A 19,276-nucleotide genomic window follows, 5' to 3' on the forward strand; every position below is an offset into this window, starting at 1 on the left:
GAGTTTTATATAAGCAAAGGTATTTTTTCTTCCACACATTATTTTTCAGTTGCAATGTTTATCCAGGCCAAACATTATTATGATGATGCAGGAACAACACCAACACAGGATATCAGATAGACTATCCATTTCAGGTCACTGTCTGTTTTCAGTTCAGCACTGTATGCTTCTTTGGGACCAATTTTGCGTTGTGACTGCCAGGAACCTCCAGCACCCATTTGCTAACCGGTTAGGGAATTTACATTTTTCCTTAGCGACCTATGGTTACCATGGGCTCATTGACTAGTCCCTAGGCCTAGGTTACTGGGACTTTATCAATCTATTTCACCTACTTTCACAGCACGATGATAAATAGTGCTTCTTTTGCATTAATGCTGTCTAGCATTATTGCTAAAGTTGACATTCAGAGTCAAACCCAATACACCAATACATAATGTCAGCTTTCTTTGTTCTCAGTCTTTATTTGAAGCAAAACATTTCAACTCACTTCCATTTCTGGAAATGAGAATTCTTTGGTAATATCTAATCACTTAAAAAAGCTGTATTCCTATGAAAATGCAGAAGCAGTAGGTAAGGACAAGAATTTTTGGGACCTGAAAGTTTTTAGTTTCCCAGTAGTACTGATCAGTGGCTTTTGAGGCTGTGTTGGCTGCACGCATGTAAAAAAGAGCAAAAGTGACATGCACTGGCTGAAGCTGGAATAGGAAAGAAAAATTATGTCCCCAGTGTACGTTTTATCTTAATCGGATCTTCATTGAAAGCTCCACAGGTGTACCCGCGTCAAGGTCATCAAATGGCAGCTGAGACTGAGCATCATCAGACACCGATACATAAATAATTTCACAAGTTTTGCAATGGCTGATATACAGTTTTCACAAAAAGTCTATTTGCACAAAAATTTATTTTTTGTGTGTGTGTTTGGAGTCCAAGAGAAGCAGGCCATGTTGTGAAAGGAGAAACTCGGGTTTATTGAGGCTGGTGGGACTTATCTGACAAGGGTCTAACAACGTGAGTCAAACAGCACAAATACCTTTTACATTACCTAAATGCATGTCACGGTGCTTAGCATCACCCCTAAAGATTTATTTGTCACATAAAAAATCTTAAGCTTTCATGTTTCAGATGTTAGATGCATTCAAGTCATTTGCAAATGTGTTGCTGCAGCAGCTGAATTTAAATAGCGACTTATCCAAGCTGTAGAGCTTTGGATGAGTTTGTTTTGGATTACTGTGGACAGGAACAATGCTATGTAGCTAGAAACAATAAACCCCAAGTCTGCAGACTTGGACAGTCTGCTTGTGACTTTTCTGAACAGCGGCGCTCATCAAAACACTTGCTGTGTGGAGACAATCTGTTGTGACTAAGACTGTTTCTGTGATTAATTAGAATCCTGCTTCACATGGTTGCTATAACACTGTATCCTCTGTCACGTTTTTATTTCTACAAGGAAGAGAAGAAGAAATAATTAGTGATTTTAGTGAATGTTCAGGAAACACATACATTACCAGTGTCACACACAGCCAGAGCTGATGATATATGATGCTGTAAACCGGAAAATTAAACATGCCACACATACCTTACACATTCTTGAGGCCAGTTTTAACTTTCCATTTCCCTATATAGTGACAGTGCTATACTTAACCACATACAGGTGTGTTTTTGGCACCAGCAGCGAGCTGGCAGGTGTGTTTGCTGTTACAATGTGATAATGACTATCATTACACCCCAGGTAAGCGCAGGCTTGTTAGCAGCAGGCCAAGATGGAGACAAGAGGAAAGCAATAATGCCTTTATCAGGATGTGAGTGCACAACTGGCATTTCAGCACCTTAATCACACACAGAGTCATAATACATACTTATGCAGAGGTACAGACACAGCAAAGCAGTAAGGAAGAGATACACAAACAGAAACACACATAAATTAGGACCTTGCTGATTTAAATTTAGCTCCAAATGAACCCTTCAGAAGTATCACTGCTGAAAATAAAATGATACCTGTTATTTTCCTGCAGGAGGAGAGCGCAAACTAGTGTTTTATAATATAATATAATGATGAAATGCAGACCTTATGCTTCTTAATCACGTAGACTTTTAGAAAACTCTTTTACAAAAAGTAACATTTTTAATGAATGCTGCAAAAGTCATGTTTTTACATTAAACTTTGACACGTAGTAATATTTCATATGTTTATATGGGCTCACCTCAGAGTTATCTGAGCTCCTTTTCCCCCACACATCACTGCAGAAAGTCACACTCATGCTGATCCAGGTAACTGTGTTTAGAAAGCAAATGGGTAATCTCTCAGGCCTGCTCTCTGTTTCTGCACTTCACCATATGGGGTATATCCATCACAGCTTTTCACTGCCTCCTTGGGTGCTGTAAACAGAAAGAAGCAGATGTGTGCAAATGTGCACATACATTGGCAAAACACACATTTTGAATGATGGTACTTGTGAAGGCTTAACTGGCTATCTTAACGTCCTAAATTGAGTAAATGCTCACTTTGACCCTGAATTCTAAGTCTGCATGTAGGCTTTATTATAAGTCTAAAACGTTTCCTTGGTTTTCTATGGTTAAAGAAAACTTTAATTACTTCAGAAACACTACTGCACACATACATGTGTTTGAGACCTGTTGTTCTGGAGTCAGTCTGGGGAAAGCTCCAAAGAAAGCATTATTCTCTAAGTGATTTTTCAAAATGCCATGGATCTAGGTCCAAAACAAAGCATATTTCAGCACCAACTGCACCAGTGATAAGAGCTTGAATGTTTTTCTAATCACCCACAGCATGTAGTAATGTTGATTATAATTATACTGATTTCATCAGGACGGGCTTGAACGTTTGAAGCGGGCGACTTTTTAGACTCTTAGCAGCTTGTTTTGTAGCTGTAGTGCTTTCAGAGTTGGCATGTGGTGAAATGGTAATGCATCTGTAATACTTTATGTGACAAGTTAATGGTTTTTTCATCTATGTACTTTCATTGTACTCTGTCTTTTCTTCACTTCTCATTCCGACTGCTTGCAAGTTAATTGGTATTGTAGTGCATTGTGCAGGTTAGTGTGGGTGTGTGTCTTAGACAGCAATGCACCAGATGTTATTTTATAGGACAGAGGAGGCGGCTCTCTCATGACTAGTTGTTGCAGCCTTGGTGATTACAATGTAACTGTGTCTGTGGCCACACCAGCCAAACACAGTCTCTTGTACAGACTGGGGGAAACCATTTCAAGTACAACAGCCTTAATGTGTTTTGATTAATGGCTTTATTAATCTCTAACAAATATGTTGCTGTGGTTTAGTGGTTAATTCATTAAATGCAGAACATCATCGGTTTGATTCCAGGAGTAATCGCAAACTCAACCTGAGGGAATAATAAGGTAGAGTGTACTCTTAGTGCCGGTCCCAACCCTGGATAAATGGGAGGGTTTCATCCGGTGTAAAATATGTGCCGAATCCTTTGCAATTCGTTTTTAACTCTCACAGATTCCAATAAGGCACTCAATGGATTCCTCTGTGGCAAATAAATGAATTATTCATGCATAATTTAGTTTATAACAAAAACAGAAACCCATGGGTAGTTATAAATGAACTACTAATTTTGGTTCAGTATAATTATACCGAACATTTAGCCACACTCGTTTTTTTCAAGGACTCTGGTATCTGATAGATATGCAGAGGTGTCAATGCCGGACATCACTTTAGTCAACACATACATATACCTGTGAAATACCTCTTCCATTTAAACACATATGTGTCCTTTTCCAATCTTCAAGTGTGGAGGTGTGTGTCAGTACAAAATATAACATTCTACTATCTAAACACTAATCTAACAAGTAGATTTTATTTGTTGGCCTTTAAAACTGAACGGCTATAATTCTGAATCCCATAGACCCATGGCTGACCCACCAAGGAACTGCCACTGAAGCACACCTTGTACTTATCACTTACAGAATGTCAGTATTTGACACCGTGGGATGTGAATATGTTATACTTAACTGTATAATTGAGAATATTACAGTACTATGCAAAAGTCTAGAGTGTCTAGAGACACTCCTTTTTTCTTAAAGTTTTGCCTCCAGTAAACCATACTTACTCTTGAGCAATAGTTCTCCAAACTTTCTGAAAACCTTTCAAAGATTTTCCAGTCCTTGAACCTGACATTTTCATTTTTTATTTTTTTTGTTCTTAAGCCACTAAACACTCACCTATGACCCATCCCAGCATAAAAAAAGAGATGCATGCAGCCGTCTAGTGTTCACCAAAGCTTCATCATAATTGGTGTCAGTGGAAGGGTGGCTGTCAAAAAGACATTCTTAAAAAAGGAAAACAACAGGCTTTATAACAGCGAGTGTCACCAGTCATCTGTAAAACACAGTGGAGGCTCTGTCATGGTTTGGAGTTACATTTCAGCCAGTGGTGTTGGGAATCTTATGCAATTATGAAGAGAGAAAAGTATCAGGAGATTTTGGTCCTGTCCTGATTGTGGACAGACAGAAACACTCAAAGGTGGACCAAACTGTCGTGGAACAGTTCGTAGATTTTATTTGCAACCTGTGGGTTGAACAACAAAGTTGATTTAGCTGCAAATCTGGATTCAGAGCACATCCCAAGTGAGGCTTCCCAAGACATAGTACTGGGAAATGATGATTTCTTTGGAGTCTGAGACATATCCCTTGAAGAAAACTAAACTGACCAAAAAACAAAACCAACCTAGCCAGACGATAGGTTCATTTACGCCAAGTTCTTATGGTCGGTCCAAACATCCAAAGGTTGCTTGGCCTCCTTCAGTCAGTGCCCCCATTCTTCCGCAGGTCTGTTACCTACATCATAGTTAAGCTTGGAATAAGGAAAGAAAGAAAAGAGCACTGATACAGCATTGCCCTACAATGACATCAGAATCATCAATTTCACAATAAACTGAAGGCTTGGATCAGGCTGAACAAGTACAGGAGCAGAGGTGAATTTCTCCTTGAGACACTTAAAAGCTGCTTCTGAAGACCAAGTGACAATTTAGGCGAGTTTAAATAGAATTTTACTTCAATGAACCTCTTGGAGAAATGTGCAACCGCTGAGAACCTTTGTTTTTTTTTGCACACGTCAGGACTGGGCTTAGATTTTCTCTGGATCGGTCTTCAGCTGCCCACCTTTCAGACCATAAGCAAATGACATATGTAATTCTTATTTTACAGCCGTTACACAACTTGTTTTCAACCAGACTCTGAAGTGCTCTTCTGATGTGCTCTTCTGATGTGCTGCCCGTGTCCCTCCGGGTACATGGAAAAAATCGAAATGTCATCCAAATATACAAATACAAAAAATGTAAATAATCCCTGACAGCATTATTTACTGGGCCTAAATAACTGCTGCAGCATTTGTTGGAGCAAAAGAGATCAGCAGATAATCATAGTGCCCAAGATCAGTTTTACATTCATCCACTTCTTAAATGTGCATCAGGTGATTTCCACTCCTAAGATCAAGTTAAGGAAAAATCTTAGCACTCCCCCACAGGTTGAAAAGCTGAACTGATTAGTTGTTAAGGGTATTTGTTTTATAGGGTTATGCTGTTTAGTCTCCAGTAGTCCGTGCATCAATGGAAAGTTTTATAATTTTTCTCTAAAAAAAAGCATGTCTGGCCTCTATTGGGAAAACTAGCCAATTATTTTCACTGATGCAGCAAAATCACCAATTTGTCTCACTCTCTCTGTCTCTTTAGTATCTCTGCGTTGCAGGGAATCAGTTTGTGTTTCACTGGAGTCCAAGTTATTTACACAACCAGGCATAAACACTTAAGATCAGGGATGAATCTGATTTAGTGCTTGAGCCAGCCAGCTGTTTGGCATCTGATGTCACGGGAAATTCTCTCAGTGGTTCGTTTGTTCGACAAATCTAAATTATTATTATTGTGTTGCCTAATAATCAAGGGGATCAAGTTTTGCTTATGGCTGGTATTCATAATCTCTAAAGGCAACATCGTCCCCAGATGTCTGACACTGAACGCTAGACATTCGTTCATGTTTTCGTGTAACACAAATACACAGACAGACAGGGCGAATGCACGAACACAGACACGTGTGCCCATACACACTCTTCTCGTCTTCATCCTGCTTTATCTCTCTTGTTCTCTTTCACACGCGCACGGACTCAAAAATCGTTGTTTCTCACAGTCTAGTCTGGCTGTTGTTTGATTTACTGGGTGACCTCTGACCCCAGCTGGGCTGAGCTGGATGGACTCTCGGCCCTGCTGCAGCTCCAACTGGTTCGTCTCCAACATGACCCTGCCAGACCTGCGTGCATGTGTGCGCCTGTGTTTGAATGCCTACACACACATCTTCATTTGTTTTCACGTCACTCCGTGGTCCCAAAACCTGCAACAGTTACACGCAGTTCCTTTCTTGAGTTCTGTATATTTTTAAAAAGTTGATGTACTACATATTTGTTTAAATTACTGCTTGTTTATATGTCTCAAATCTGCACCTGTGCTGCCTCCACATAACAGCTAAACTAAATAAAGTCGTCTTCATGTGTGACTTCTCATTCAATGAAAACCTCCTGTCAGCAGCGCAGCCACAATACCAGTGTTTTAGAAACTGCTAAGAGACCTTTTGGTGCTATTCATTTCCTGTTTTTGTGAAACCTAAATTAATTAAAGATGGCAACAGTAATTCGACTCAGTCTGACCTTTTCCTGTGAAAATACTCACACAAGAGGCTGAGAGCATAACAATGGGGAGAGACCGGTTCATTAAACCACTCCAGGGCCAAATAAAAGTCTTCTAAACCAATTAATTCAGTTAAACAACAGATAATTCATTTTAAAACCAGAAAACTAAAGAAAAAGACTTTGTTTCGGCTTTCATCCACGTTCGCACTTTAGCCCGATTCCTTTTCATACTGTTTTGAAACATTTAACGTGTCCGTTAAAAAAAGATCGTATTCATTTAGAAACATATGTCTTGAAGAGGCTCACTGTTTACTTGCCCTCAACATGACCTTCACTATAATGTGGCTAGCGCTAAGCTATACGCACTATATGAATTAGAGCCTGGAGAGCCTGAAAAGAAGAGTGTGGTGAGACATTTTATATCTACCTAGACTCTGAGTAATATCTAACTCTGTAGTAAACAAATCTGTCAGCGCTTGTCTGAACACATAAATCCACATGTATTTTTTTCTTTATGCTTCTTTGATGGCGCTTCTTTAACTCATAGATGTGGTATTTTTTGAACATAAGTCTAATCTTTGAAGGCAGCTCATAGCTTGGCGTTTTTGAACAGATGTGGGATTCCCGCTGCTCTCTCCTACTCATGCATCTTGAACTAATAAGGTCACCTTGGATTACAGCTTCTTAAAGGAACAGTTTGACATTGTGAAAATACATTTATTCACTTTCTTGCTTGATGTTAGAGGTGGAAAATATCTCCATTTTAATATCTGTATGTGAACTCTCATATAATAGCTCAACGCAGGACCAAGAGTGGAAGTTGAGAAACAGCTAGGCTCTGTTCAAGAAAAAAAAAAAAAAAAAACAGGAAAAAAAACCAAAAACTCTGAATTTTGTTGTTTAGAGACAAAGTCCATCCAGGCAGGAAATGATTCTGACTGCTAGTGAGAAAATTCAAAATGACTTTTTACTTAAGTAAGCATTATAATCCTACTCAAATAGGTTAATAGTGAGCTAGTTGCATCATAAAAATACACCAATTAGCCATAATATTATAACTACCTGTTTAATATTGTGTTGGTCCCTCTATTGCTGTTGCTGATCCATCGAGGCATGGACTCCACCATACCCCTGAAGGTGTGCTGTGGTATCTGGCACCAAGGTGTTAGCAACAGCTCCTTGAAGTCCTAAAAGCTGAGAGGTGAGGCCTTTCAGCCTTTTTGTGGGTTGGTCTTGTTTGTCCAGCACATCTCACAGATGCTTGATCAAATTTAGATCTGAGGAATTTGGAGGCCAAGTCAACACCTCAAATCTGAAATATCTTTGCTTTGTGGCAGGGTGCATTATCCCAGTGAACACAGTTTCCTTCTTCCCATGGTGGATACTGGTGCCAGGTGTTACCCAGCTAAGCGAACCACACGCACAAGGACATTCATGTAATCTAAAAGAAAACATGATTAATCAGACCAGGCCACCTTCTTCCATTGCTCTGTGGTCCAGTTGTGATCCTCACGTGCTCATTGTTTTCACTTTTGGCAGTGCAGAAGGGTAGGCACGCACTTCCTGACTGGAACAAACTGTGATGCATTGTGCATTCTTACACCTTTCTATCAGAACCAGCATCACCTCTTTAAGCAATTTGAGCTACAGTAGCTTGTCTATTGAATCAAACCACACAGACCAGCCTTTGCTCTCCACATGCACCAGTGAGCTCTGGGCACCCATGTCACTGATTCACCACTGTTCCTTCCTTGCACCACTTTTAATAGATACTGACCACTGCAGACCAGGAACAACCCAAAGCTGCTGCAGTTTTGGAGATGCTCTGATCCAGTCGTCTAGCCATCACAATTTGCCCCTTGTCAAACTCACCCAAAACCTTATGCTTGCAAATTTTTCCTGCTGATGTGTTAGTTGATGTGTTAAACACATCAACTTTGAGGACAAAACTTCATTTGCTCCTTAATAAATCTCACCCACTAACAGTTGCAATGATGAATATAATCAGTGCTATTTATTTCAACTGTCACTGCTCATATTGTTATACTTGATGCATATTTAGAGTGCCTGCAATAAACATACTCATTATGTCAAATGGTAATTTCTCAATTGTTGATTCATTGATGTGTATGCATGTCTTTATACTGCTTTTTATATTGCTAAGTAGCTTGATGTATAACAATGCAACCTATCTCCAAAATAATAAGCAACTAAATATTTCAAATAACTGGTACAGAGTACAAACTGAGGTATTTGCATCCAAAACATAGCTGTATAGAATCATAAGCTCATATAAAGTCGTAACATCATATAACCATTTAAATCAAATCAAATCAAATCAAAATTTATTTATATAGCACATATTAAAACAACAGTGTTGACCATAGTGCTTCACAGTCACTAAAAACATGAGACATTTAAAACAAACAATAAAAGAGGACAACAAACAATAGGTAACAACGCAACAAGCTAAAACAGCCAACTAGACAGAATCAAAAGCCAAAGTAAAAAAATAAGTTTTAAGACGTAATTTAAAAGACTGGATAGACTCGGCAGTGCGAATATGAACGGGGAGGTTATTCCAGAGTCTGGGTGCCATGGATGCAAAGGCCCGGTCGCCTCTCGACTTCATTCGAGTCCTAGGTTGTCCTAGGAGCCTGTGGTTGGACGATCTAAGTGCTCTGTTGGGATTGTATGAATGGAGTAAATCAGAAAGATAACTGGGCGCTAAATTATTCAAAATATTAAAAGTGAACAAAAGAATTTTAAAATCTATACGATATTTAACAGGGAGCCAATGTAATTTGGCTAAAATTGGAGTTATGTGTTCATGAATTCTCGTACCTGTTAAAAGACGCGCAGCTGCATTTTGAATTACCAAGTTATATTCTCCTATCCATTCAGTGGTGGTGGTGAGGGGGGTTTAAAAGTATTAGTAGTCATGTTCTGTGGCACCCCATGGCCCCCATCTAGACATGCCCCTGTTGTCACAAGCAAGTCAAATATGCCATATGCCAGTTTTTAAGGCTATTTTATTTAAGAGTGAGCCAGCTGTCAGAGTTTTTTTCTTTTCTTCTTATTTTAGTGTACAAACTCTTTTGTACACTGAAGAAACACATGGTACAGAAGGGTTGCTAACATAGTCATTTGACACAGCAAAATTGTAATTTTTAGTCAGCTAAAGGCATTGCTATTGTTTCAGTCCTTGCTTCCATAATGTATGACAGCTTCTGCTTTGTCTCTGTGAGGGCTGTAAAGTGGCTTCTAATATGTTCAGAGACAGCCAGGTCGGTGCTTTTAATGGTTTCTAGCCTTTATTAGAAGCTGTAGGAGGGACTTGCTTTCTGTTAGGAAATAACACAAGGGCAAGTATTCTCCACACAGAGTCTAACAGCAATTTATGAACTAGTTATGACATTTTATCCCACCGGGTTGTTCAATAGTCACTAAATGCAATTCACTGATTTGTTTTCATGGGCACCGTTTGTAGTGCTTTTGAAGGGACCTGAGTTGAACTGTTTTTGCTTTCATTTTTAATTAACATTTCATGCATTCACAAAAAATGCTTTCAACTGGAATACAAGAAATGCTGCTATTAAAAAAGGGAAATTAATATCCATGCATAGAAACAAAGAGGTGGCATTTGGTTCCTATTTCATGCTCTGCAGTGAGACCGGCAGCTGTCACTTCATTTAAAATATCGTTGTAGAAGAAAAGACTATAAAGATCTGAATGACTCAATGTTTGATAGTTTCAAAAATAGTTCGTTTTTAGAGCATTTGTTTTCCTTACTGCAGTCTAACAGTGACTCCCTTCAAAAGAATTGCATGGCATACTTCCTATGCTCAGCCCACCTGTCAAGCTGCTCTGTTATAGCACGCTAGTAACACCCTTCCTAAGCTTACGGTGTTATTGGGTTCGCTATTTTCCTTGTTGTGCAACACAGTAAAGGCCTCAATCTGTTGTTTTCTTTAAGCCCGTTGATAAGGAAGTGGACTCCTTCTCTTTTCCTCTTTCAAGCGAGAGTGACCTAAAAGACGGGATGAGGCAGGTACGTGTTGCAGCACAATAGCCAGTAAATCTCTCCACAGCAGCCACACTAGAGCCCTGAGTGCATGGTTATGGAGGGAGGCTAATCAGCTTTTGGCAGATGGGCTAATGTCCTTACAGTGGCTGAGAGGGGGGCCTATATTTAGTGTCCACTCTCTCCCGCTTAACAGGGGATAACAGTGGCCCTGTTCTTCTTTCCATAGCTCATCCATTGCTGCTTAAATTCACCAAGAGACCAACTGAGGCAGAGATGAAGGGAAATGAGTGAACACAGAATTATCATAATAATAATAAACACCTAGAGTGAGAGCTGTAATCTCAAGTGACTCAAAATAGAAGAGTCAGTAGTTATGCACATCGAAATCTTTTCAAAAGCAGGCATGAAAGCAAAAGGAAAAGATAAAGAGGAGAAAACATAAGCAGAGTGTCAAGTAGAGAGACAGAAGAAAGGAAAAAGATGAAAGACAGAGTTGAGTAACGTTTTTTCCCCACTGTCAGCAGGGAAAGTGACATCTGGAGGCTGAAGCTTGCGGGCATTAGAGTGATGCAGACCTGGAGCCAATCCACTCAGCAAGTTACCATGTGTCCCTGGAGACCTGGGCTCTGCTGGTAGTAAGGTTTGTAAATTCGTGATACCTGCTTGCCGTTTCAGATTCACTTAAAGCTAATTAGCTTGGCAAACAGTGTGATGACGTTCGTTGACGCTCATCTGTGACGTCTCACTGAGGGGAAATCCTTCACGTTCAGCTGTTACTTGCTGGCAACAAGAGTCATGCACTTGTGTGGATGTGCGGGCACTTCAGAGCATTGACCTAATGAGGACTTTTCTCTTAATGTCAAAACCTGGACACCAAATCCAAATGCCAGAGCCGTTTACCTCGGCTAAACTAAAGTTCAAGGTGGTGAAACGTCTAATAATCATCATGCAAAGTGCTACTGCGGCTGGTAGTGTTTGTGATAAGAAAGAAAAATCTTAAAACATCTTATGTCCAGTGGGCTCCTTTTGCTTTTAATTAAGAAATTGCTGCACTTGAACACAATCATCAGATGTTTATTTTCAGGTTCAAACAGGATTGCTGTTGAAAACACTGAAAAACAATGAAACAATCTCTTTACAGCAACAGAAATCCACATGGAACAGCTCAGAGCAGAACGTACAATGAACATGTGTAAATGTAAATCTCAACCACTGTATTCACCAAAGCAGGTCTCCATCAGCCAAAACTAATACACAGAAAAGCACCTTTAAATTCAGTGACACAGCCTTGTCTGCTAATTCGTCTGAACACAAAGTGTACAAAAATAGAGATCGATAGAAAAATAGAAGATCTGACTTGTTTGAGAGGGAACATTCTGAGTGAAGTGCAGAATGCAGTTAAAAACTGGAAATGTACTCTGTCACTCCACAATTGTTATGAAAACTCTACTTTAAATCTCAGACGAAACGCTTTAATGCCTTTCAAATATCCGTGCATTTTCAGTTCTACTTATCTCATTATTTCCTCACTGAGACAAATTTCAGCAGCTGTTAACTGTGTTCTCCTCTGCTGGGCCCGAGCTCTGTTACGACACCCTTGCACACACAAACCAACTTCCACTCCTTTGACAAATTTAGAGCTTGTAGCTTGTAACACAATTGTTCCCTTTTTCTGTTACATGTTGTTTTATTTTAAAGCAGATACATTATGGCAAAATGCATTCGAACTGCATACAAAATTTCTTAATGCATTTGATAAAAAAAAAAAAAATTAAAAGTGTTTTAAATCTTTTACAATTTTCCAGTGTAATTTTTTGAAAACTGATCGCCCATGTTTCAAAACTTTCTGTTAAACATGTGTTTGTTACTCAAAGGTACCTTGTAGAGTTTGTTTGATTTTAGGAGCTCTAATAGAGCAAAATCTTTGGTTGTATCGTGCATGTGTATGAGAACATGCATACATGTGATGTCATGCATGAGGTCCAGGGCTGGCCATCTGGCAGAATGGGCACTTTTCCTGTAAGCCAATATAAGCATTTGCATTTGGGTGGACGCACCGGTTTTTCAACAACATGTCAGGAAAAATAGTCAGCTGGCCAAAATGGGTAGGAGTAAAAGGGAAGGCACTTGTGGAGAAAGCTGAAAGCCAAAACACAGATGCTAAGTTTGTCAAATTAAGGACCTGTGGGCCATAGTAGATGATTGTGGTGGCAGGTGCTGTGAGAAGAGGCCCAACAGCCGGACAGTAAACGAAATAAAAACTTGCAATAAGGAGAAGCTAATTTAATTCAGCGTTTTATATAGCACTAGTTGACTTGGCTTTACTTCAAGGCATTTTCATATTGCAAGAATGCACAAGAATCCCGCCGATCAGACAATCCTCTGCGAGCAATCACTTGGTGACAGTGGAAAAGAAGAACTCCCTTTTAACAGGAAGAGAACTCCAGATTTAATTTTCTCCCTGTTGAGCTAAAACCATCTTTAAATGTTGATAAGTTGTCTCAGTGGAAAGTTTTGGTTATTTTTTGTTAGCCAGCGTTTATCATTAACAGCGTTTTTAGGCAGTGAGCTTGCTGTTGCTCTTCTTGGAGCTGACTTTTCCTTGGCTTTACAGTTTATTGTCTACTTTCTCCCTCTCTCCCTCCCACACACAGGATGTCATTTGGGATTTTTTTAGGATTCACTGCAGAAAGTCGTGCATTTTTGCAGAGCCCCCTTTATGAAGTGTGCAGTTCCTCTCGCTTGTTCTTCATTCCCTTTTCCTCACTACAAACTTTTAGTGTTTTACGGGAGCATCACAGTTGATATACAGATTCAGAGGAACGCAAAGATGGGTAGAGAGTGACATGATTGTGGTGGGCCAGTTTAAGTGAAAGTGCTGGACCTGACCTATTTCTCACAGTTACGCCCTGATGAGATTGCTGCAGCTGATTTCATGCCATGAACTCACTTCAGCTTTTTAGACCTTAGGGAAATAGTGTAAACAAAGAAAGAAACTCCACAGGGTGCCTTTAAGTAAGCTTGAGTGGTACATCTGAAAAATCTGTTCTTTTAATTTGCATTTCAGTTTGCATCTGGCAAAGTGTACAAAAACACATGAAAATGTGTTTTAATAAGACTGTATTTTGAAATGCACAATGGGCATACATTTCTTTCTGTCACATTTGACCCTGCACATGAAATAGGTTGCTATACACTCCTTCACCTTAATTTGCAACCCATCCATCCATCCATCCGCTACCGCTTATCCTTTTCAGGGTCGCGGGGGGTGCTGGTGCCAATCCCAGCTGTCATAGGGCGAGAGGCGGGGTACACCCTGGACAGGTCAACAGTCTGTCGCAGGGCCAACACACAGGGACAGACAACCATTCGCGCTCACATTCACTCGCACATTCACACCTAATGGCAATTTGGATTTTCCAATTAACCTATCCCCTCAAGCTGCATGTCTTTGGACGGTGGGAGGAAGCCGGAGTACCCGGAGGGAACCCACGCAAACACGGGGAGAACATGCAAACTCCCCACAGAAAGACCCCGGCCTGATGTTGGAATTGAACTCAGGACCTTCTTGCTGTGCGGCAACAGTGCTAACCACCGTGCCACCGTGCTGCCCCCCTAATTTGCAACCCATCTCTCATTTTAAAATAACCATGCATTATATTTTTATAAGTATTTTTTAGACACTCTCGCCACCCACCTCCTACAGATGATGAGATTATGTTGGTACTTCCTCTTTGGTAATCAGGATGTGTACTTATCCAGCAGCACTGCTGATAAGAGCATAATCTTGAACCAAACACTGTTAAAAACATCAGGTGGTCCGATACCTCCCTCAGTGTTAGAGACCTTAGTCAGCATTGGTAAATTTTCTGACCATCAGTACATTCATAATCATTTTGAAAATGTCATGAGACAATTCAATACTACTCTAAGATAAAGAATGACAAAAAACAACTCTTCCCTTTAGGCTTTATCTAGGCACTTAAAAATGTATTCCTGTACAGAAATAAAGCATGCATTGTTTTGTTGTTGGGTTTTTTTTGTTGTTTGTTTTTTTGTTGGTTTTTTTTGTTGTTGTCAGAGTTCAGAAAGAAAAACTTGAGTAACAAAGCAGATCTTTGGGTTGTAAACAGTACTCACTTCCTTTTTTTGCAATTTTCTTTGAAAACAAAGTTCCAGTCTCCCACAAACTCAGTGCAGACGGTAAATATGTGAATGAAAACATCTTCTGCGTCCTTTGCTGCTCTTTGCTCTTTGTGGCCATTTGTGATCTCATGTTTTGGTTTGCAATGTGAAGAAGATGTGCTTATTACACATGTCAAAACCCACAACACACCAGAACACTATCCTGTCCAGGCTATTTATGACTCAGAGCCTCAGCGACGGTTTGATCTAGCAAACCCTCGAACTGGCAGGCCAGCCCCACTCACTGGCATCTCTCCCTGTGTGCTCACCTCCTGCTGTGGCATCCTAACCCGGGGGGAAAAACATTTCTTTCTCTTGCTGCTTTGGTCCTGATTCCTTGTCTTCATTTTCTTGCCTTTCCTTGATTCTCTTCTTCCTTGCCCAATCTTATCTCTTGCTTTCCTTTTGTCCTTTCCACAAACTTCCGTTCTCAAGGAGGAGATTTAAAAAAAATCATCACTCCTCCCTTTTATGAGTGGGTGGGAGTCCCAGCACTTACACAGTGGTGCATGGACATAAAAAAGGTTTAGTTACAGGGCAACCAAGTGGCGTACATGGGGTGCTGCAAAGAAGCAAGGTACTGCTGAGGAGGAGAGGGTGGGCATGAGTAGACAGGCTGAACCTGTGCTACGTAATAGTTGCTGAAGTTGCCATCAGAGACATATGGAGCCGGCTGGTAGAAGCAGGTGACATTGGCAGCATTGGGTATGGCATTCTGCTGGACCAGAACCCGAAGGGCCAGCGACGAGATGAGGCTGAGTGTCTGACGCCTCTCGTGGCCCATCAGGCACACAGTGCTCTCTTGCACCACATTGTACAGCGTGGCAAGGTAGTCATACTTCCTGTCCTCCAGGTCTACAAAGTGGTTCTGCAGATAGGACTCCAGCTTTCTCCTCTGCTCACTCACATCAGGAAAGTCTATGAAGAATCGCGAGCACATGTAGCGCTGCAGCAGTTTCATCTCGGTGTCAGAAGCTGCACGGAAACCCCGAACCAGCAGGTGGCAGTACTTCAGCAAGCCCCCGCCGCGTATCTCCTCGGGGCTCCTCGTGCAGATGAGGCGCTTGCGCAGGTGATCGAGGGCGGTGGGGAAGTCACCATAGACACTTTCCCCAAGGATGGTGGGGTGGAAAGTTGCAGCCATTGGGTGCTCCGAGCACTCGTAAAAGAGGAGGAGCGAGTCCAGGCGGATCTGGAAAGAGTCCACGCTGAACTCAAACTGCCGGCGAAGAGAGTCCACAAACTTGAGCTCCACGTTCTTGCCACGGTTGTTGGACAGTGAGATGAGACTCCAGCGATCTGAGTCATTACACACCTTCACCATCTTCTGCACATAAGCCTCCTACAAACAGACACAAAGTAAAACATGAAAAGTTTCTACACAATAGGAATCATGATCTTCAAGTAAATGTCATATTTTGCAGGCTTTAACCAGCACACTGAAATCATCAGTGAAAACTTAAAGACACTGTTGGAACAAAGAGAGTGGACAACAAGGGTTTTATACCCACTTTATATCCACACTAGAATTCTATATGCCCTCTACCTTTTTTATTTGTGTGTCATTAAGGGCTTACAAAAAGCACTGCATTATAAGATGAGTAACTAATTGTATATATCAGCTCAAATCATTCAAAAACTCGAGGACCTCCTTCAAACCCTCTCTCACAATCTCTCAACTCCTCCTCCTCCCCCATGTCCTTTTCACAGCTGTGGTAAAGTGAAGTTCTTGCAAAAAATTTACCAAAAACTTCTTTTTCTGACCGTGACCTGCTCACCAGATGAACGACTGCATTCTGGGTCAGCAATGGAGATATAATGTGTTTTGACCATAGTTTGAGCAACAACTCCACATTAATGTGCACCTGATAAAAATCTCTGTCTGGCCTTTTACTCATCATGTTTTGCTGATCACATCTGTTGGTGGGCCATTAGTAGCCTGGGTAGTCCTTGGTATCCAGGTAACTGAGGGCCGACTGATTAATGTGGATCTGACTCCAATTGGATTAGACAGAATCCTCTTTGAACTGGAAACCAACCTTTTTACTATTTGTAGGCTTATATCTCTATGCTGCACTGACATATTCAGACTTATTAGAATTGGGTGCATTATTAAATCTAAAATGTATGCAATGACTGAGAAATTTTAACTAATTCTTCTTCATGTATAATTCAGGAATTGAGTAATTTTGAAGCTCTGCATTATATGCGCCAGTGCTTCACAGTTCTCATAAGAATCATAATTTGCTCCGTTTGTGAGTCACATTTCTTCATACACTACCTTTAAGGTCACTGGTGTGATCTTTTCTTTATTCACCCCCTCGGGCAAGAAGTCTAGAAGTGAGTCCAGCACTATATCTTTCACTATCTGAAACTCCATCTCCCCTTTCAGCTCGGCGCAAAATATTAAGTCCAGATCTTTCCATCCCAGACCGCTGTCCTCATGCAGGATGTAGCTGGCTGCCGATCCGTTTAACCGCACCTCCCGAACATGTATCCGCTTCTCCTCCATGCGGCTTCGGACCACCTTGACGATATCTCGTGGCTTCACCTCCAGGGTCGGGAAGCTCCATCGCCCGTGAATTGGGATGGAGCCCGTGAGGATGGTGTCCAGCCGATGCACTTGCTCCCAGTTGAGCACGCTGAGGTTGATGCTCTCTCCGTGCGAGTAGCTGTCAGCTGCAGCGCACTCAGCGCTCTCGATCATGTTGACAGGAGGTAGAGGAGGATGTAAACGGCAAAACTTTCTACTAACTCCGTCCGGAGCTGCGGCATTAGCCGGAGGCAGCGTTCTGTGGAAATGACCCTTAGGAGCGGAACTCTGTCACACCAACAAGACCGTGAACGACAAAACGTCTTTACGCATGACGAAGAGAACAGGTCGGGCGGCGTTGCCCCACTTCTTACATAAAGTCTGCTTCTCCAGACAAATTCAGTTCATGATCTTGTCAAGCTTTCGCTGGCAGACTGCGCGCTCCGATCCGTCTCCGTGTCTAACCTCTGGACAGCGGGTGTCAGCTGTGTCGGTTCTTTCTTTCCGTTTCAGCTTTTCGCGACGTCCCAGTAGTGCTCTGACGCAGCTATCTCAACCGAAAAATCCACTGGAGAAGTTTTACTTCTGTCTTCTTTGACTCGCTTTTTGTCTTTTTGATACGCACAGCTTATTGCGTATCCATGCTGAGCAACTTTACGCTCCGTTTTTTTTTCTTTTTTTTTTTTACAATGCGCGTTTCCGATCCCCACCTACTTTTCAAAAGCGGTGAGCGACTGCTGTTTGTCTTTTACATTTTGGCCGTTTTGGAGCTCGCTGATACTGCGCGATGCACGGAGGTCCCACTCCACGGCTGCTGGAGAGGTTGTGAACAGATCATTTCCAGTCCGAGAAGCGATGGGGCGGCTCGGTTTGATTGACAGCCCACACCAACTAACACAACCCCCTCCACCCCCTCAGCTTCCCATGGTTAATTTCAGTGGCTTCAAGCTCGAATGCTGAGGCGTGTCTAAAGAAGAATAAAAACTTTTAAATTAAAGTTCTAGCCTTCAAAATCGGGGATTCGTATCCACAAACAGTCACTTTTACTCAAAATCCCATCATTCCGGAGATGCAGCCAGCCTACACTTGTCTTCCTGCAGAGGGGAACCCTGGTCTCACTGGTCCAGTATCAGCTCCCCCTGTTCAGTTTGACATAAATCTATGCACGTTATCAAAATCGGGTACTTAGAATTCTTTCCAACCTTCCAAACAGATAAATTTGTGTAAATTACACAAATATAAAACACTACAATTTTACTACTACGCGAGGTTTCACATGCACCCTCTCTAGAGATGTTTGTTTTTTCTTCACTAGTTATCATCTTATCTCCAAAGTCACACATCGTGAAACCACATTTAATGCGCAAATTTAACAACAGTTTCTGTTTTATTTGTCCTCTTAACACCAACATGAATGTTTAATTTGAGCATATATGTGCGATGAAAGTTGTCGGTCATGTTCTTGACTGCGGTCCAGCTTGGGTATGGGCCACAGTCTCTCGGGTTAGTTGTCATAAAGAATCTGTCAGTGCGGAGCTGGGCGCGCATATCTGCGTCACTGCAGACGAGCCCATAAACCAGCTTATCGCAGATTACCCTCTATGTGCAGTGTCACACACGTTAACACCGACACACAGGAAGATGCGCTGTTAGCAAGTGCACTTTCACACATGAGGGTGAACGTATTGTTATCCAAGAATTGTTTTTGTGCATGCGCAAAAAGCTAAAACACCGAAAAGAAGGAGAAACGTGATGATAACCGTGAGCCAAGTTTTGAGTAAGACTGAAGCAAAGATCCAATACCATCTGTCAGAAAAAGGGAGGGATGTAAATATGAAAACGCTACATTTTACAGAAAAAAAATAAGATATTT

The 19,276-nt window shown here is 41.3% G+C and overlaps 1 protein-coding gene and 1 long non-coding RNA gene across 2 annotated transcripts; one reads left to right on the forward strand and one right to left on the reverse strand.

Moving 5' to 3' along the window:
• Positions 1-10,569: 10,569 nt before the first annotated feature.
• Positions 10,570-12,117, forward strand: LOC145420575 (uncharacterized). The gene is made up of 2 exons (XR_013901899.1): positions 10,570-10,709; positions 11,207-12,117. It is a non-coding gene; the product is annotated as an uncharacterized LOC145420575 (long non-coding RNA).
• On the reverse strand, positions 11,744-18,964 carry LOC113007081 (terminal nucleotidyltransferase 5A-like). Its single transcript, XM_026143442.2, has 2 exons — positions 17,152-18,964; positions 11,744-16,212 (listed from the first exon to the last, which is right to left on the reverse strand). The coding sequence occupies exons 1-2, from the start codon at positions 17,575-17,577 to the stop codon at positions 15,397-15,399; spliced, it is 1,242 nt and encodes a 413-aa protein (XP_025999227.1). The 5' UTR covers positions 17,578-18,964; the 3' UTR covers positions 11,744-15,396.
• Positions 18,965-19,276: the final 312 nt, after the last annotated feature.

This window comes from Astatotilapia calliptera, chromosome 15 (genome assembly GCF_964374335.1).
Source record: "Astatotilapia calliptera chromosome 15, fAstCal68.1, whole genome shotgun sequence".
NCBI classification, from domain to species: Eukaryota; Metazoa; Chordata; class Actinopteri; order Cichliformes; family Cichlidae; genus Astatotilapia; species Astatotilapia calliptera.

Excerpts from the sequence above, each read along its gene's own strand:
- LOC113007081 (XM_026143442.2), bottom strand. The coding sequence starts at position 17,577 with ATGATCGAGAGCGCTGAGTGCGCTGCAGCTGACAGCTACTCGCACGGA. Across the intron at positions 16,213-17,151 it reads TCACACCAGTGACCTTAAAG|GAGGCTTATGTGCAGAAGAT; the intron begins GTAGTGTATGAA and ends GTCTGTTTGTAG.